Source organism: Miniopterus natalensis, chromosome 19 (assembly GCF_054644295.1).
Source record: "Miniopterus natalensis isolate mMinNat1 chromosome 19, mMinNat1.hap1, whole genome shotgun sequence".
Lineage (NCBI taxonomy): Eukaryota > Metazoa > Chordata > Mammalia > Chiroptera > Miniopteridae > Miniopterus > Miniopterus natalensis.
Window position 1 is genome coordinate 12,698,448 of NC_142099.1, and position 18,428 is coordinate 12,716,875.

General features: G+C 39.6%; 1 protein-coding gene across 3 annotated transcripts in view; it reads right to left on the reverse strand.

Moving 5' to 3' along the window:
* GATAD2B (GATA zinc finger domain containing 2B) overlaps positions 1-18,428 on the reverse strand; it is a 66,971-nt gene that overhangs the window by 8,136 nt on the left and 40,407 nt on the right. The window contains exons 1-7 of one of the 3 annotated variants that reach the window (XM_016221542.2): positions 11,945-12,724; positions 10,678-11,013; positions 4,163-4,292; positions 2,763-2,894; positions 2,304-2,435; positions 1,565-1,735; positions 761-1,076 (exon numbers count right to left, since the gene is read on the reverse strand). In XM_016221542.2, the coding sequence (XP_016077028.1) occupies positions 761-1,076; positions 1,565-1,735; positions 2,304-2,435; positions 2,763-2,894; positions 4,163-4,292; positions 10,678-11,012 (1,216 nt within the window). In that variant the 5' untranslated portion in view covers position 11,013; positions 11,945-12,724. Of the gene's footprint in view, positions 1-760; positions 1,077-1,564; positions 1,736-2,303; positions 2,436-2,762; positions 2,895-4,162; positions 4,293-10,677; positions 11,014-11,944; positions 12,725-18,428 lie in introns of those variants that run through there. The other 2 variants (XM_087827913.1, XM_087827914.1) reach the window with 2 other exon arrangements.

The window sequence follows — 18,428 nt, forward strand, 5'->3', positions numbered from 1 at the left end:
AGATAGTACCATCCCGATTTACAAAGGAGGAAACAAAATCTAAGAAACATAACTCCTAAATGACAAAACTGGCACAAGAACCCAAGTCTTCTGATTTCCTATTATATTACAATGAGGGGGGGAAAAAAGTGTGAATTTAGACTCAAAGGACTCCGGTTAACTCAGCCAATATTTTTGCTTCTTAGTATCTCTTTACCTCAGACTGCATTTATCCTTGTCACGTTTATAACTTTTAGTTATCAGTGACTATTCACTTTATGATTTGAATTTAGCCAATATTGAGCCCTTCAGGCACTTTACTGTCAGGGATTCCCCTAAGCCCATATATTTGGAAATTCAGGCTTAATAACTTATGTTTGTATAGACTGTACGGTGTTAATACTTCACAGTAGTAACTGAACTAGTCTGGTTCAGTGTTAGTTTACAAACTTTTACGTAGTCATAGGTATTTATCTACATCCCTATGTCTATTTTCTCAAACGGCAGGGATTGAATATATAATAATGTAACACAATGAATCATAAACACTGACATTAAAAATAAGTGTTCTAGTCATCAAATTATGTATGAATCATGCTAGGTACCATTTAAAAGAAATAATATACTGCAAAAAATATACAAGACACACAAAATACGGAATATATAATAAGAAGAAGTTATTTAATATTACACAACACCCTGTGATACTCTGCTTATGTCAATCAGGCTTGGCAACCTCTTGCTTAGATAAAAAGACTGACCAGAAAAAAAAAAGTCTTACCTTGGCTGTCGATAACACTTTGTACGACTTCTTCCAAGCCTACCATGTAGATGAACTCGCTGTTAGCTGCACTAGGCAGAAAGTGAAGTAAGGGAGCAGGAGGTTTAGGGGGTGGAATCTCCAGGAGTGTCTTTTCCAGCTGTTTGCGAAGAGCCAATTTGGCTGCAGCCTGTGAGTTGGCAGCATCGGTCATAGCGCTGGGGCTAGGAAGTGGTGAGGACACTCTGTTCACGGTCCCTGGCTGGATATGGGAGGCAAGATTCATATAGATGGCAGAGGATGTTGTGCGCTGACAGGGAACAGAAGAACTTGACTGCTGTAATAGATTTAGTACAGGGGTCAGTGATGATATGTGGGAGAAATGACCAATTTTTGCTTTTGTGGCAGAGAACATTATCTGATCTTAGTTTAGGCTACTTAGCTTCCCCAAGCTCAGAGAAAGACAGGAGGTGTCCAACTTCTTCACTGAAAAAGAACTACAGCACATAGGAAAGAAGAACGATAGTGACTATGAGCTAAAACTGCTAAGGGAAAAATAAAAAATAAAAATATTCCCTAGATTTCTTTATCTTTCTTCTAGGCAGATTTCAGCTTATTGATGTGCTAGTGTATAACTTCTTTGTTCCACCTCTACTTTCATATAATTCCTCAATGCTTCCACTTTTTGGGACAGCTGTCCAAGTTCCACCAAAATTATTCTGTTGTCCTAAGTTTTTCTATGTCCAAAAACGTAAAATCTATGGTTCTTTTAACAGAGAAAGCAAATAAAAGATTTCTGTGTTTCCACACAGGGCTCTCTCTTACCGGCTGGTAATTGATGGTGGGATTTATATTGGGTGTTGTGGTGCGTACAAGGCCAGGCTTAGGTGGGCCACGCTGACCCTGTAGCTGGGCTGGGTTTGGTGCAATAACACGCTGAGACATCAACATGTGTGGGAGGGTGGTATTGGTTGCTGAACGGATGACACTATGACCCTGAAAGGGAAGAAAAGGAAAAGAGCTAGTCATAGGTGGTAAAATGCCCCACAAAATGCAAAAGGAAAAACACTGTTTATAACACATAGCTGAGTGGAAATATAGAATAAGTCTACCATCACTGTAAACTCTCATTAGTGGCTAGAAATTCCCTGTGGTTTTTTTTAAAACATGTCTTTACTGACTTCAGAGAAAGGAAAGGAGGGGGAAAGAGAGAGAGAGAAACATCAATGATGAGAGAGTCACTGATCAGCTGCCTAGCCCGCAACCTGGGCATGTGCCCTCACCGGGAATCGAACCCCGATCTCCTGGATCCTAGGTCGATGCTCAACCACTAAGCCATGCCCGGCCGGGCTGGGTTTTTTTTGGTTTAAGCTATCTAACCCTATATGGAAAAGGGCTAAACTGAAAACCTCCTCTAGAAAAGAAAAACTAGAGTAGAAAGATGAGGGTTATTCATCTTTCTATTGCACACTACATCACGCCATAAAGGACAACAGGATAGTCTGCAGAAATAACACCTCTTTCATGGCCCTCTGACAGTAAGATCCCACTATGGGTCACATACCTGTAATGTTCTCAAATTCTGAGGTTCAACCCCTTGGGCCCCAGGCCGGGAGGGAAGCTTGGATAGGCCCTGCTGTCCCACATGGGCAGGAGATGGCTGAACAATAGATGCTGCATTCTGTACAACTGGAGTCTGGGGGAAAGGATAGAAAACGAAACAGTTGGAAAAGGCTAAAGAGGTAGAAATTTGGAACACTCCTAAACTTCTACAGTTCTTTTCAGTGTGAAGCTCCCACTGACCGGGGGTGGGGTGGGGGGGAAGAATCAAGGTTTTCTTAATTAATTAAGGCCTAACATTAATAAATAAACAAACAAATAAATAAAAATCACCATTCCTAGAGACTAAAAAACCATGGAAAAACAGAATAATACGCCACTCAGATGAATCTACCTAGGGCATCCCATTCTCAAACCAGTTTTTCTTTTGTTTCCCCAGACCGTTATTTCTAGGGCACATTACCTTCTGTACCACATTCTCTTTCTGTAGCTGACTCTGTCTTAGTTTCTTTAACAGCACCAGTCGAGCTTCTTCCAGTCGCAGCTCATCCCTCAGCTGCTTGATGAGCTGCTGCCGTTCCTCAATGCCTTTCCCCTAAGGAAACATGGAGACTATCAGCTATGGTAGCAGGTGCCCAGAATCCCTTCCTGCAAGATGATCCCTTCTTTTAGGTCTGAAACCTTCATCTTCCACAAGCAGCAGGATTAGTGATGGGACTGTTATCTTTGTGTTCTTAAGGTCTGGCACAGTGCCTGGTATTCAGTAGGTATAGTAAGTCCTAACTTAACATCATCAATAGGGTCTTGGAAACTAACTTTAAGCAAAATAATTTATAATGGAACCAATTTTGCCATAGGCTAACTAATATACACAAGAGTTGAATTCTTATGACATATTTCTGGTCATAAAAACATCACCAAATTTCTAAATAAAGACCAAAACATTTCTAATATTAAACACTAAAATAAATGTAAGCTATACATATATTTAAGAAAGACTAATAAAAACAAGTAAGGTAATTATTTTCCAACTCATTTATTCCAGTTCAGGATTGCGAGTGGCTGGAGCCTATCCTGGCAGCTCAGGACCCAAGGAGGGAGCTGACCCTGCACACGACACTGCACACTCAAACCCATACCCACATCCCACTCAGACTGACAACTGAGCCACACCATTTAACCTAATGTGCACATCTCTGGGATATGGAAGGAAACCAGAGTACCCAGCGAAAACACACACAGACATGGGAATGACAAGTGAACTCTACACAGACATTGGCCCGGGCTGGGAATATTCATTCCCCCCCTCATCAACAGTGTAAGAAAATGATGTTGAATGAAACATTATTCAAGAACTTACTGTACTCAAAAATACTTATAGAATGAAAGGAGAGACCACATATAAATGCTAATCAACCAGATTCCTGGCAAAATGTAAGAATGACCAAAGGGAGACAACTGCTTTCCTTTAAAACAATGTTTTTAAATCTCTTTAAGCCATGTTTCCTCTAGATATATACTTAAAAATTTAGGAATCTCTCCATATTCTAAAGCCCAAGGCAGAGTGTAGAAGGTATCCTTCCAGCTAACAGTTTACTTTATATAACTTGAATTAGGAAGTTTTGTTTTCATTTTCCAAAGATAAATTATATTGACTATGCTTTTTCAAACTATTTTCTCCACTTGAGTCTAATAGTTCCCTTAAGGTTGAGAATCATTTATAAAGTGTCATCAATGGGTAGTTATTTAGATTTAAAAAGTAAACCATAAAAATAACAGAAATGGGACTCTTACAGAACTAAAGAGAATAGGAGGAGTAAGAAAAACATTTTTCTTTTTCTTTTTTTTCCTTCTTTTTTTTACCTTAAACATCTCTAGGTTGGCTGCTTTGAGTCTTTCTTCCATTCGGGAGCTGGAACGGGGACTGGAAGCCTCATTATCAGATAAAACAATGATGTCTGGGGAGGGAGTTAGCCTTCCTCTGTCTGGCTCACTAACAAGAAAAGAAAAAAATTAAGATATGTCTAGCAGTGAAAGTTCACAGAAAAGTTATTAAGACTTCAAGGGAACTTATGTCTGTCCTGATTCATCCACGGGAAGACAGAGAGCTCAAATCCTAGGAAAAAGAGGACACTAAAATAAGTGATAAAACCTCAGCAAAAGTACTTTTCCTGTCTAAATTCCTCACAGAGAATGCAGAGACAAAGACACAGGCTTCAGAAATGGAAACAACAATGTTCTCATCACACTGATTAAATCAAAATTCTCAATGTTCTCCCTATACCACACTCCTTTGGGTTGTTTCATTAGTTACGTAGGGGCAAGAAGAAAATGGCAAACTTGACGGGAAGAAGGGCAAAGGCAGTAAAGCCTAGTTGCCCACCCCAGGTACAGCTGATATGTTGCTAAGGAGGCAGCTCATTATACCAGTAACAACATGGTCCTGGTTATCTGAGGACTTACAAGAAAGGAGATTATATCACAACTCCATAATAGTCTACCCTTTCAAGAGTTAAGGCAAAAGAAGATAGTGTTCTCACTGGCTTGAGGGAACAGAAAAGCCTTCTGGAGGACACTCCAGATGTAAATATATATGAAATTTGCATCTACTTGTCAGAGTTCTGTTTAGCACCTTTCCTCAGAAAGAAACTGTCTAGAAATGAATTTGAAATCTAAATCTTCCACATTGGTTTCCCTGGAGCTTATTATCAAACAACTCTAGTTCTGGTCTTTGAGGGGCTTGCCTTAAAGGAATCATACTTGTTTCACTAAGATGATGAAAAATGGCACTCACCACGTAAGACCTGGATAATAAGAATCCTGGAAATTCTAATTGACTTAGGTACCCAAATCAATGACCATTATCTTTCTTCCTCCTCTCCTCTACTTTCTTAACTCAAAGATACCTTCCCAGACCTTCCTTCCTTGAGTTCTTCACTGTAGTTGGAGTACACAAGTCTAAGCAATGTGCTCTTAGGTCTTATTTAAACATGTAACTCAGCCCGACCGGGCGTGTCGACCTAGGATCCAGGCGATTGGGGTTCGATTCCCGGTCAGGGCACATGCCCGGGTTGCGGGCTCCATCAATGACTCTCTCATCATGGATGTTTCTATATCTCTCTCTCCCTCTCCTGTCCTCTCTCTGAAATCAATAAAGATATGTTTAAAATAAAATAAAATAAACATATAACTCAAACTCTTAATATACCCAGACCTTTAGTTCTGAAAGCTTCTCTACCACTTCTCAGGGCTTGACATGTGCCTTGTAAACTAGGCAACCAGGATCGCTGGGATAGGCATTCAATTTCTCTACAGGGCAAAACTGAGTTATAAAAAAATCAACCAAATTTAGCAGAGGAAATAGAATAAGAGGACAGAGTAATATGAATGACTTATCTTGCCCAGCCAGCGCGGCTCAGTGGTTGAACACTGACCTATGAACCAGGAGGTCACAGTTTGATTCCCGGTCAGGGCACGTGCCCGGGGTTGTGGGCTCGATCCCCAGTGGGGGGGGGTGCGGGAGGCAGCCGATCAATGACTCTCATCATTGACGTTTCTCTCTCTCTCCCTTCCTCTCTCTGAAATCAATGAAAAAAACATTAAAAAAGAAGAAAAAATCTTGGGCCCTGGCTGGTGTGGCTCAGTTGGTTGGAGCACTGTCCCGTACACCAGAAGGTGGTGGGTTCAGTTCCCAGTCAGGGCACATACCCGGTTGAGGGTCCAGTTGGGTTGCATGCAGGAGGAAGGCAACTGATTGATATTTCTCTTTCTTCTCCCCCCCTTCCTCTTCGTCTCAAATCAATAAAAAATAAAAGTAAAAAATTGCTTAAAAAAAAAAAAAAAAAAGGATGACTATCTTGATAATTATCCAATTCTTCTGGATTACTCTATAACCACTAGTTAAAGACATAGCAAGCTGAGAATGTGGGTTATAGAAAAAGAAGCCACTAGAGCAGGGGTGGGGAACCTTTTTTCTGCCAAGGGCCATTTGGATATTTATAACATCATTTGAGGGTCATACAAAATTATCAACTTGAAAAGTAGCCTGCTATATTTGGACAAACATTTAATTAACTCACCCCTAATGTGATGGCTGGAACTGCTTCTCTCTGGTGAGGCCTTGGCAGGGCCAGACCAAATGATTTTGCGGGCTGTATATGGCCCATGGGCTTGGACATTCCCCACCCCTGCACTAGAGGGGAAAAAGAATGTTTCGTTCTCTAATCCCAAGTTCCTGGAGTAATGGTCAGGCCTAAACAAAGTGTTTGAATTCATTTTTTTTTTTGGTGGCTGTCATTTCTATATTCCTTCATCTCCCCACCATCCCTAACATTGACATGGGTGAACAATTTTGAGCTCTGATAGATTTCTACTACTTCTACTTGATTCCCCAATGTTTACTGCATCAATAGTCAGAAGCTCTTTCCATTCTGGTCCTTGCTGGATATATGCACCACATATTTCTAAGTTAAGAAATTGTTACTTGCTCAAATGAGTGCCACCTACCTACTGCTTAGGGATTGCCCAGCAACAAGACAGGCAGAGACATTCCTGAATGGAGATTTTGCAACTGAGTGACATCTATCAGGAAGTTGTATCTGAGAACAACCCTAAATGGTATTTTATTCCCAGATATAATCAGACCCACAATAGCTAGACAGCACAGGTAAGATAAAGCTGAAGTCAAATTTCATACCTCAAATTTTTAATTAACTTTTGACTTGGGGTTCCGGCCTCATTTATTAAACTTTCCAGGGATAGAAATGGCCACTTTCCCCAACAAATATAATAAACAATATTCTATGTTCCTAAGTATGAAATGCTACGAGTTAGAGAGAGAGTATTAAAAGCTGGACTTGCTGCTGACATCACTTGTGACTCAGACTGGCAGATGCCCAGAAGCTATAAAATTCCTAACCCTTAACCCCACAGTAAAAACAACTAAATAGAAAGAAAACTGTCATGTCTTTCTAGCATTACAAAATATTAGCAGTACTTTTCATTTATACCTTACTTCATAGTAGATATAACTTGCTCAAATGATTAAAAAAAAAAGGCAATTATGATATGGCTATGTCAAGAGCATTTCCTTCTTTCTGCTTTTTATCTTACTCATTCTTATAAAAACTTTGGGGCTAAGTGGAAATATCTGGTCAGTATATCTGGTGAAGAGACATGGGCCAATAGGGCCTACTTTTCTATGTAGAATGGGATTCTAGTTGGTTTACATCAGGCCTCTTTCCCTGGAGACCATCAAAAAAACTCCTAGTTTATAGAGGATCAAGTTCCAAAAGGTCATCCCTCTAAAATAAAATTAAAAGCAATGGTAGGGTTTTCAGGGTAGTCTGGCTTTTTAATACAGAATTTATCTGTGACACTGTATAATTCCAATAGCACTAATGAGATCTTACCAAAACATGTAACAATGTTTCTATGAAAAATGCATTTTCAGTTTCAATTTGGGATGTTGAGAAATCCACCTAACATTTTTCCTCTTCTCTTGCCCCAGTGAAATAGAATTAGTCACTAGCTCCAGAAGGGTAAGAGTGATTACGGGGCAAATGGGTTGCTCAGATACATGATCTCATTCACCCACATTGTTTTTCCCCCAAAGGATCTAAGGATTGACCTCTTTTCATAATATTTTGCTGACACTACCTATAGCTTCCAAGGATTTTTTCCTCTTCCAGGACCACTAAGGAAATTTCCTAAGGTTCCTTTTGTTTTGTTTTTTAATGTGTTTTTTTTTAGAGAAGGGGGGAGGGGGAGAGGGAGAGAGAGAGACACACACAGATCAGTTCTCTCCCACATGTACTCCGACTGGGGACTGAACCCACAACTTGGGTATGTGCCTTGACCAGGAATCAAACTGGTGACCTTTCGGTGCATGGGATGACGCTCAACCAACTGAGCCACACCAGCCAGGGTGCTAAGGGTTTTTAATGCTATACCAAGAATAATGTTCCCTCATTGGGTGTTTCTTTTTTTTTTTTTAAAGGGGGTTTGGGAATGTATTTTGACTTTATTTATTTGTTTATTCTTTAAATATATCTTTATTGATTTCAGAGAGAGGAAAGGAGAGGGAGACAGAGAGACAGAAACATTAATGATGAGAGAGTCACTGATCGAGCCCGCAACCCGGGCATGTGCCCTGACCGGGAATCGAACCGATTGTCTGGATCCCAGGTTGACGCTCAACTGCTGAGCCACGCCCTGCCGGGCACATTGTGTGTTTCTTAAAAAGGTAATCCTGAGATAATACTAGTAAGTAAACAATAAAATGTAGAGAAAGAGCCCTGCTGGGCATGGCTCAGCGGCTGAGCATCAACCCTAGGATCCAGGAGATCGCGGTTCAATTCCTGGTCAGGGTGCATGCTCTGGTTGCGGGCTTGATCCCCATTTGGGGGCGTGCAGGAGGCTGCCAATCAATGACTCTCTCTCACCGCTGATGTTTTTCTCTTTCTCTCCCTCTCCCTTTTCTCTCTCTGAAATCAATAAAGATATGTTTTTATTTTTATTTTTTTAAATATATCTTTATTGATTTTAGAGAGAGGAAGGGAAAGGGAGGGAGAGAGATAGAAACATCAATGATGAGAGAGCCATTGATCGAGCCTGCAACCCGGGCATGTGCCCTGACCAGGAATCGAACCCCGATCACCTGGATCCTAGGTCAATGCTCAACCACTGAGTCATGCCGGCCGGGCAAGATATATATTTTTTAAAAAAGTGTAGAGAAAGAAACTCAGGTAAGGTTATAGCCATTCCTCCTTTCATCTTTCTCCATCAGTCCAGTTTAAAGATCCTGCCTTGGACCAGTTCTAGGACAAAGACAGAAGATCAGCTGGAAAGCAACTGAACACTGAAGAGTAATTCTCATGCCTATCAGCTATTTCTGAACCACAACAAACTGAATGTTTTTAAAACTAGGGTTTGTCTATACTGTGATTCACTGTCAAGGGAGGCTCTACCCTCAGCCAGTTCTAGGTTCCTCTTGTCAGTGTGCACTCCACAGTTTTAAGTACTCAACCTTGACACCAGAAAAAAAGCCTGTAAAAATGTGTGCTTGTGTTATGTGTGTGTGAGAGAAAGAGAACAAAGCATGAGTGTTATGTGTAAAAGCGAATCTGTATGCATATGTTGGGAAGTGGCACAAATGAAGCAAGAATGTAGAGAATTACCACATGGAGATAATTTCCTTGTTGGCACAAGAAAAGCTGGGCCTTGTTTTTTTTATGTAATAAAAGCTGGGACTTCATAATAAACAGGTCCTAAAATTCCTGGGATGATCTGAAGAAGAGACTACTTTTTCCTCCTAAAATAGCCATAAGATTAGAGTGAAAGTGTGTATTAACTCACTCTTAATTGGGGTATCAATACTATAGTCTCACCTTTATTCAGAAATGACTTTATCTTTTTAAGTAAATTTTTAAAAAATGACTTGAGAGAGAGGGAGAGGTAGGGAAGAGGGAGAGAGAAGGAGACAGAGGGGCAGAGAGAGAGAAGGAGAGAGCTTGATTTGCTGTTCCACTTATTTACACATTTATTAGTTGCCTCCTGCACAAGTCCTGACGAGCCGATCCTGAAACATGTCCTTCACCAGAATCAAAGCCGGGACCCTTCAGTCCACAGGCCAATGCTCTAACCACTGAGAAAATTAGCTAGGGCACGACTACTTTATCTTAAGAGTAAGAACTATGATTCTCTCTATGCTAAGCCAATTTCTGAGACACCTAGTTTCATTTGGAAATGAGAGGGAATTCAGGGTCAACCCATATGGCACACACCCTGTCTTCTTTCAAGAAACTTTAAGCCTGTCTGGTGTGGCTCAGTTGGTGGAGCACTGTTCCATGCACCAAAAGGTCACCTGTTTGATTCCTGGTCAGGGCACATGCCCAGGTTGCCGGCTCAATCCCTGGTTGGGGGAGTGCAGTAGGCAGCTGATAGATCGATGTTTCTATCTCTCTTCCCTCCTCACCCTTCCTCTCTCTCTAAAAAAATCAATAAAAATATATTTTGGGGGGAAAAAAAAATCAATTTTTTTAAAAAATAATTTTTTAAATGTTTTCATTTATTTACTTACTGGTTTTTAGAGAGAGAGGAAGAGAGTGGTGGTGGTGGGGAAAAACACTAATCAGTTGCCTCCTGCATGCACCCCAACTGGGGACTGAATCAACAACCTGGGTATGTGCCCTGACTGGTAACTGAACCCGAGACCCTTCTGTCCACGGGAGGATGATCCAACTGAGCCATACCAGCCGGGGCGAAAAAGAGAAACTTTAGGATGGAAAAAACCCTCTTCTCATTGGAATTCACTCCATTTTCATAGGCTTAGTTTATGAGAAAACACTATCCCCGGAGGCAGCTGAACCAAGCCATACCTCCGTCTAGCACTCATATCCACAGGCTCATCATTGATGTTTTCTTTGCCTGGCCTTCCAGCAGTCCTGTTGTCTCCATGAGGCCTGAGGTTCCCATTGAGTTTCTCTTCATAGCCCTTGACAGCACTGCCATCCTGTTTGGTGGGTAACTCATGAGGCACCTCAAGATTTGCCAAATCCTTCCGTTTGAGCAGTGCCAACATTTTCAGACGTTCCATGGCCTCATGCCCCTCCATTTTGAGTCGCTTGGCCAGGACGTCATCTCGCTCATCTGCTGGGTCCAAGCTCCGCTTCAATAGATTCAGGCGAAGAGCATCTTCTGTCATCCTATCCATCCTGTGGGAAAAAAATACAAGTGAAATCAGAATCAAGTTGCTTAAATAGTCCATAAGGAAAGAGGGTGGGGTGGTAAAGGTACTGAGAAGAATCATAAATATATACATGGAGGCTCAGTTAACTCAGCTAACCTAACCTATATCTTCCTAGAAACTAAGTAAACTACAAATACTCTCCAGTCAATTAGGTCCTTACTGTAGAGATGCCTGAAACCAAACACTACACTCACCTGGACAGTCTATTGAGTCTACATCTCTCAAAAAAGAGACATTCCTTTGTGACTGGCCTTTTGTGCATGCACTCAAAGTCAGGTGCTTTGGTTTTAACTCTCACATAAAATAATCTTATGAATGGTAAAAGTTCTTCACGTCACACACGCATTATCTTGAATTGGTCTATCTTATAAAGGGAGAAATATGAGAAAGATGAATTAGATAAAGAGCATCTAACAGGAAGCCTCAGTTGTCTGAATATAGCAAGGATCAGAGGAGCCCATTGTTATTTGCCCTTAATTCTACAGATACAGATTCATTATCTTAAAATACTTGGCTTTGTGTCTGGCCAGTGTGGCTCAATGGTTAAGCGTTGACCTATGAACCAGGTGATCACGGTTCAATTCTCAGTCAGGGCACATGCCTGGCTGCTAATGGGTATGGGTTTTCTAGGCGTGAGCTAATGAAATGTTCTAAACCCCATTAGGGGGCATGGAGGGGGCAGCCGATAAAGGACTCCCTCTCATGGATGTTTCTCTCTCTCCCTTCCTCTCTGAAATCAATAAAAACATATTTAAAAAAAACCCAAAACTTGGCTTTATTTAATGAACAACTCAGGTGCTAAAGTTGTTAAGAGGTAGTATTTTCTCTACTAATGCAGCAAAATTATTAAAGACAAGCTAATTTTCATTTTCCCTTCTCACTTTGTTTTTTTATACCTTTGAAATGTAAATACAGAATTTCTCCAACACTTTTAAATCCAGGGTTGTTTTCTTAGTAGGAAATAACTGAGGCACTGGAAAGAAAATTTTTTGAGTCATAGAAACATATGTTCAAACTGCTTACTTCTACAAGATAAAAAATTTAGCAAGTTACTTTACCTCCCCAAGTTTGTAAAGTGGGCACTTAGAAGGTGCTAAACAAAATTTAATTTCTTTACCCTTGGGCTATGACTTTCATACCTAAGATATGATATTATGTCCCCAAATTCACAGACTCAAGTATTAGGATGAAAAAGACTACCAACGGTAATTGGTGCTCTTGCAAAAAAAAAAAAAGTATGTACTTGAGGCATCTTCCTTTCTGTAGTGCACAGTAAAATAATAGCTATTCCAATTCTGATCTGGTTATAATGAAGAAAAAGAGTAACTAACACAAAATTTCCAATGAAAGGAAACAGATCTTTTGGAGACCAGAGAAAAGTCAGAACTCAGAGTTTTAGTGTTTCTTAATCCTCTTTTTTCAAAAGAATAGCTTTACTGAGATATAATTCAAATATCATACAATTCACCAATTTAAAGTGTATAATTCAATGGTTTTTAGTATATTCACAGAGTTGTGCAACCATCACCTCAATCAATATTTAGAACATTTCATTATCTCCCGCCTAGAAAACCCATACCCATTAGCAGTCACTCTCCTCTACCCACCCCCATCTCTGTTCCCCACTAATTTACTTTTTGTCTCTAAATTTGCCTATTCTCAACTTCTAATATAAAGGAAATCATGTGGTCTTTTGTGACTGGCTTCTTTTACTTAGCATTAAGTTTTTTTGTGTTTTTTTTTAAATATATCTTTATTGATTTCAGAGAGAGGAAAGGAGAGGGAGAGAGAGAGATAGAAACATCAATGATGAGAGAGTCATTGATCTGCTGCAGCCCGCAGCCCGGGCATGCGCCCTGACCGGGAATCGAACCCTGATCGCCTGGATCCTAGGTTGACGCTTAACCACTGAGCCACACCCGGCCGGGCAGCATTAAGTTTTTAAAGGTGCATTCATGTTGTAGCATATATCATGACCACATCTTTTAAGGCTGAATGGTATTCCATTGTATGGATGTATCATATTCTGTTTATTCATTTATCAATTGATGGACATCTGTCTTTTCCCCCTTTCTGCTATTATGAATAATGGTGCCAAGAACTTTTGTGTACAAGTTTTTGTGTGGACATATATTTTTAATTTTCCTGGGTATATACCCAGAAGCAGAATTGCTGGGTCCTATGGCAACACTCTGTTTAACATTTGAAAGACTATTTTCCAAAGTAGCCATAACATTTCACATTTCTACCAGCAGTGTATGAGGGTTCCAATTTCTCCATACTCTCTTAGTCCTCTGTTAACAGTTTCAGATACGAGGTATTATAGAATATATAAACATTACTTAGCTACAGGTCCTCAAACATTTGTTATTTTGACATGTGTTACTTCTGAAGTGGTTTGTCTGTGAAAAATAGCCTGATGGAGTGACTGGAAAGCTGAATGCTATATGGAACATCAAAAATTAAGCCCTAACTCCACAGTAACAATGTCTTGGGTAGCTTGATCAATATCTCATGTTGAGAGTACAAATGAAAATACCAGGAGTTGCAGAGGGTGGGAATAATCTATCACTCAACTGATTATACACCTAGGTGCAAAAAGAACTTCAGAAAAGTACACAGCAAGATATACAAACTTAATACGGTACAGTGTTCCAAGTTTTAAGATAAATTATATTCATGAGTAATGAAAGTATATGACAAAACTCAATAACCTAGAGCTGACTGGAGTCTGGGATGCCACCATTATCCTGGCTTCTTCAATGGACAGTTATACAAACAGGTGAAAACAGTTCAAATAATTTCCCCTTATTATACTCCAAGGACACAAACAGATACATTAGAAGTTGGGAGAAACCAGAATCAAATATTTGAATGTCTAAGGCAATCTTTCCCAAGAGATGGCTTGAGAACTCTGATCAAATTTTCCTTGCCCACTCTCTCTGGTTTGGCTCAGTGGTCAGAGCGTCTGCCTGTGGACTAAAGGGTCCCGGGTTCCATTTCAGCCAAGGGCATGGCATGTACCTCAGTTGCAGGCTCGATCCCTGGCTGCGGATGGGGCATGTGCAGGAGGCAACCAATCGATGTGTCTCTCTCACGTCAATGTTTCTCTCCCTCCCTCTATGAAAAGCAATGGAAAAAATATCCTCGTGTGAGGATAAAAAAAATAGAGGTAACATTGGTTTATAGTAAGTTTCAGGTGTACAATATTATAATTTGACATCTATTATAGATACGAGTGTTCTTACCACCAAATGTCTAGTTTTTACCTGTCCCCATGCAACTGATCCCCTTTACTCATTTCAAGCTCCCTCTGACTCCTTCCCCTCTGGTAACCCACCAGCCTTTTATCTGCATCCATGAGTTTGTTTCTGTTTTACTTACTTTTAAATATTTCAAGTATGAGTGAGATCATACGGTATTCGTCTGTTTCACTTAGCATAAAAATACCCTCAAAGTCCATCCATGTTGTCCCAAATTCCTTGCCTTTTTTTTTTTTTTTTTTTTTTAAGAGAGAATGGAAGGGAGAGGAAGAGAGAGAAAAACATTGATAGGCTGGCTACCTCCTGCATGCCCCTACTGGGGATCAAACCCACAACCTGGACATGTGCCTTGACTCGCAATCAAACTGGAAACCTCTTGGTGTACTGGACAATGCTCAACCACCGGCCAGGGCTCCTTGCCCACTCAACTTAACTGATCTGTAAGTCTCAACTTTATGTACTCATAGCCATGCCTGCCTCAAAATCCGAGGAAACATGAATGAATCTTGAAAACTTAATGCTAAGCAAAGGACATGGAAGGACAAATATTTTATGGTTCTACTTATCTGAGGTACCTAGAATAGGCAAATTCACAGAGACAGAAAGTAGAACAGAGGCTACCAGTGGTTAGAGTTAGAGAGGAGGGGAGTGAGGAATTATTATTTAATAGAAACAGTCCCTGGAATGGAGAAAAAGTTTTAAAATAGATAAGGTTATGGTTGCACAGCACTGTAAGTGTACTTAAAAGCAGCTGAATGTGTACACTTAAAAATGGTTAAAATGGTAAATTTTACGTTACGTATATTTTGTCACAATAAAACGTTTTTTTAAAATTCAATGTAATAGAGACTAAATAAAATGGCACAAGCTATTTTTTTGGGACGATGGAAATATTGTGACACTGGATTGTGGTGACAGCTGTACAATTTGTAAATTTACTAAAAAAAAAAATTACTGAATCGTACACTTAAATTATACTCCAATAAAGCTGTAAAAATAATATTCAATGTAAACTAGTCACACAAAAATTCCTCTCTAAAAGCAAAACAAAAATTCTATAAAGTGAATGTTGTATAACACCTTAAAACATTTTTTTTAGCCTGGCCAACGTGGCTCAACCGTTGAGGATCGACCTATGATCCAGGACATGGAAGTTGAATTCCCAGTCAGGGATTGATCAGCTGCTTCCTGCATGCCCTCCAATGATTGAGCCCACAACCCAGGCATGTGCCCTGACTGGGAATCGAACTGGTAACCTCTTGGCTCACTGGGTCAATGCTCAACCACTAAGCCATGCCGGACAGGCACATGTTGCCTTTTAAAGCCTAACCAACTTTTTTTGTTTCTTCTGGGTTGCTAATAATAATAGCTAATATTTCTTACGTAGCTGCTTAAAAACCAAACATGCTAGTAGGTACTTTATCATGTGTTCTTAGTTAATAAGAGGTATTAGCCCTATTTTACAGTTGGGAAAAGTGTTAAAGCAAGTATCCCAAGACTGCAAAGCTTTAGTGAATCTAGAATTCCAACACTGGCTGAGCTCACTTCAAAAATCTATTATATAGTACATCTCCCTGCACACAGCTGTATGAAGCAGAGGAGGAATTTATGGTTGGCTGATATCTATGTCCCCTCCACTTAACTTCTACATCGTACACTGTGTAGTTAAGAGTCTATACTATAAACTGTATTAGAGCTGATATTCAAACACCATGATTACTCCACAAAAAAAGCACCTGTAATACCAAGTGATTTAAATAATTCAATAGTTGGTATTGTCAAGATATTCCTTTGTATAAAATATGAACACATACATTAGAAATATGAGTTTGGATTCTACATAACATTACTTACAAAGAATTCTGAACACATGGCCACCAAGAACTCAAGCCGTCTCCTTGGGGGTTTTGTATAAATACTGCCATTATAACTGTTATTATTGATAGTACCCACCTAATTTTTAATTAAGAACTCTTATAAGTTCGGTATTTTGGGTTCTGCTCAGGGTAGAGATAGATAATCTCAAGAAGCAGTATTATATATACACATATTTACACACCCATCCATTCCCCCTCACTCCAAATATTACGTATATACTATGTGCCAAGTTCAGGGTTAGGTGCTAAGAACAATGGTGAAAGAAGATTATGTCACTATCTTTAACAATTTCATTCTGACAAGAGAGAGATGTGCATATAACTAAAATAAGTATTTGGATGTTTACATGAACTAATTTTTTCTGCCTTTCTATATCCTGCTTTTCTTTCCAGTATTTCAGTGAAGAGAATTCAACTTATCCAGAGGCAACAGCTAGAACCCTGGGAATCATCCCTAACGTTTCCTGACTCTTAAATCTAAGTCACCAAGTCCAATCAATTCTATTCTGTTCCTCTGAATGTAAATGAGAAAATATGTAGCCCTGGCATGCTGCTGCCAGCAGCGACCTTGTGACCATGAAAGAAGAGAACTAGCAGATAAAGCAGACACTGCACAGTAGAGCACCAAAATGGGAGCTAATTTATACAGCTGTGCCACCAGATCAAACTACCCTAAAGCTAGTCTCTGGATTCCTGTTATATAGGCCAATAAATACCCTTAATGCTTAAGCCAGTATGAGATAGGTTTTCTGCTACTTAAACTGAAAATATTCTAACAGAAAACTTGTCAGAAGTGCCAATATAAAATCAAGGTTAAGATAGCCAATAAGCAGCTAAATACATGGCACATAAACAAAATAATCAAGAGCTCAGACCAGAGCTGGAGATAAGTATCTGAATGGGTGAAGGAGGTGATTGAAGTATGGGGATGTGTAAAAACCCAGAAAAAAAAGAATATATAGTTAGAAGGAAAAGGGCCAAGGATAGAACCATGGACAAGGCAGTATCTACATTTAAGGGTTGGCTGGTCAGAGAGCTAGGGGGAAACTAGGAAAGCATGGCATGTCAACAAATTAGAGTTTCAAGAAGAGAGTACTTAATTGTGTCCAACAATTACAGCAAAAAAATGTCCAGCTTTAACTTTACTGTTGACTGTTGTAAAAAAAAAGAATAGCCAAATGGCAACACTGCTCTACATCCATGCTTGTTTCTGCCTCACTGTTACCCCCAAACCAAAATCCTAATCTGCAAAAAAGACTTACGAGGATCCTGAGGTAAGAGAATGAAGGGAGAGAGAGGGTAAGCAAAATGAATTAGCATCTACTGAGTGCCTGCTATTTAGGCAGAGTGGACGGTTCTTTATATTTGTTCTCTCATTTATATCAGAGGATTAATTAAAAAATTTAAATTGTCAGCTCAGTTAAAAAGCCTCCAATTCTCAAAAACGATGAACTTTAAGCCTATAATAATATAACATGGCTTTAAAAGTTTAAAGTAGCAACAGTCTAAAAGACGTTACTTCATGAAGAATTCTCAGTATTTATACCGAACAAGACACTGTAGTCCTTATAAAGCAAAACAGTATTTCTTTAACAATAAAAAATCAATTTTAGCTCTGGCCAGTGGTGCTTAGTTGGTTGGGTGTTGTCTTGTTCACTGAATTAGATTCCTGGTCAGCGCACATCCCAGATTGCAGGATCCAGCCCCAGTAGGGGCCATGCAGGAGGTAGCTGATCAATGTTTCGCTCTCACATTGATGTTCCTCTCTCTCTCCCTCTAAAAATCAATTTAAAAAATCTTTAAAAATATATTAATTGTAATTATATACTGTATATAACTTTGGGATTGGGTTTTTTCCACTCAGCATAATTCCCTTGAGATTCATCCAAGTTGTTGCATGTACTAATAATTTGTTCCTTTTTATTGTTGAATAGTCCATGGTATGGATGTACTACATTTACTCACCTGCTAAAGGACAACTGAGTTGTTTCTAGTTTTTTTGCTATAACAAAAGTGCCACAAACATTCATATACAAGTTTTTGTAGGAACATGTTTTCATTTATCTGGGATAAATGCCCAAGAATGCAACTGCTGAGTCATACGGCAAATGAATGCTTAGTTTTACTTTATTTTTTAAAATATGTCTTTATTGATTTCAGAGAGAGGAAGGGAGAGGGGAAGAGAGAGAAACATCAATGATGAGAGAGTCACTGATCAGCTGCCACTGGGGATTGAGCCC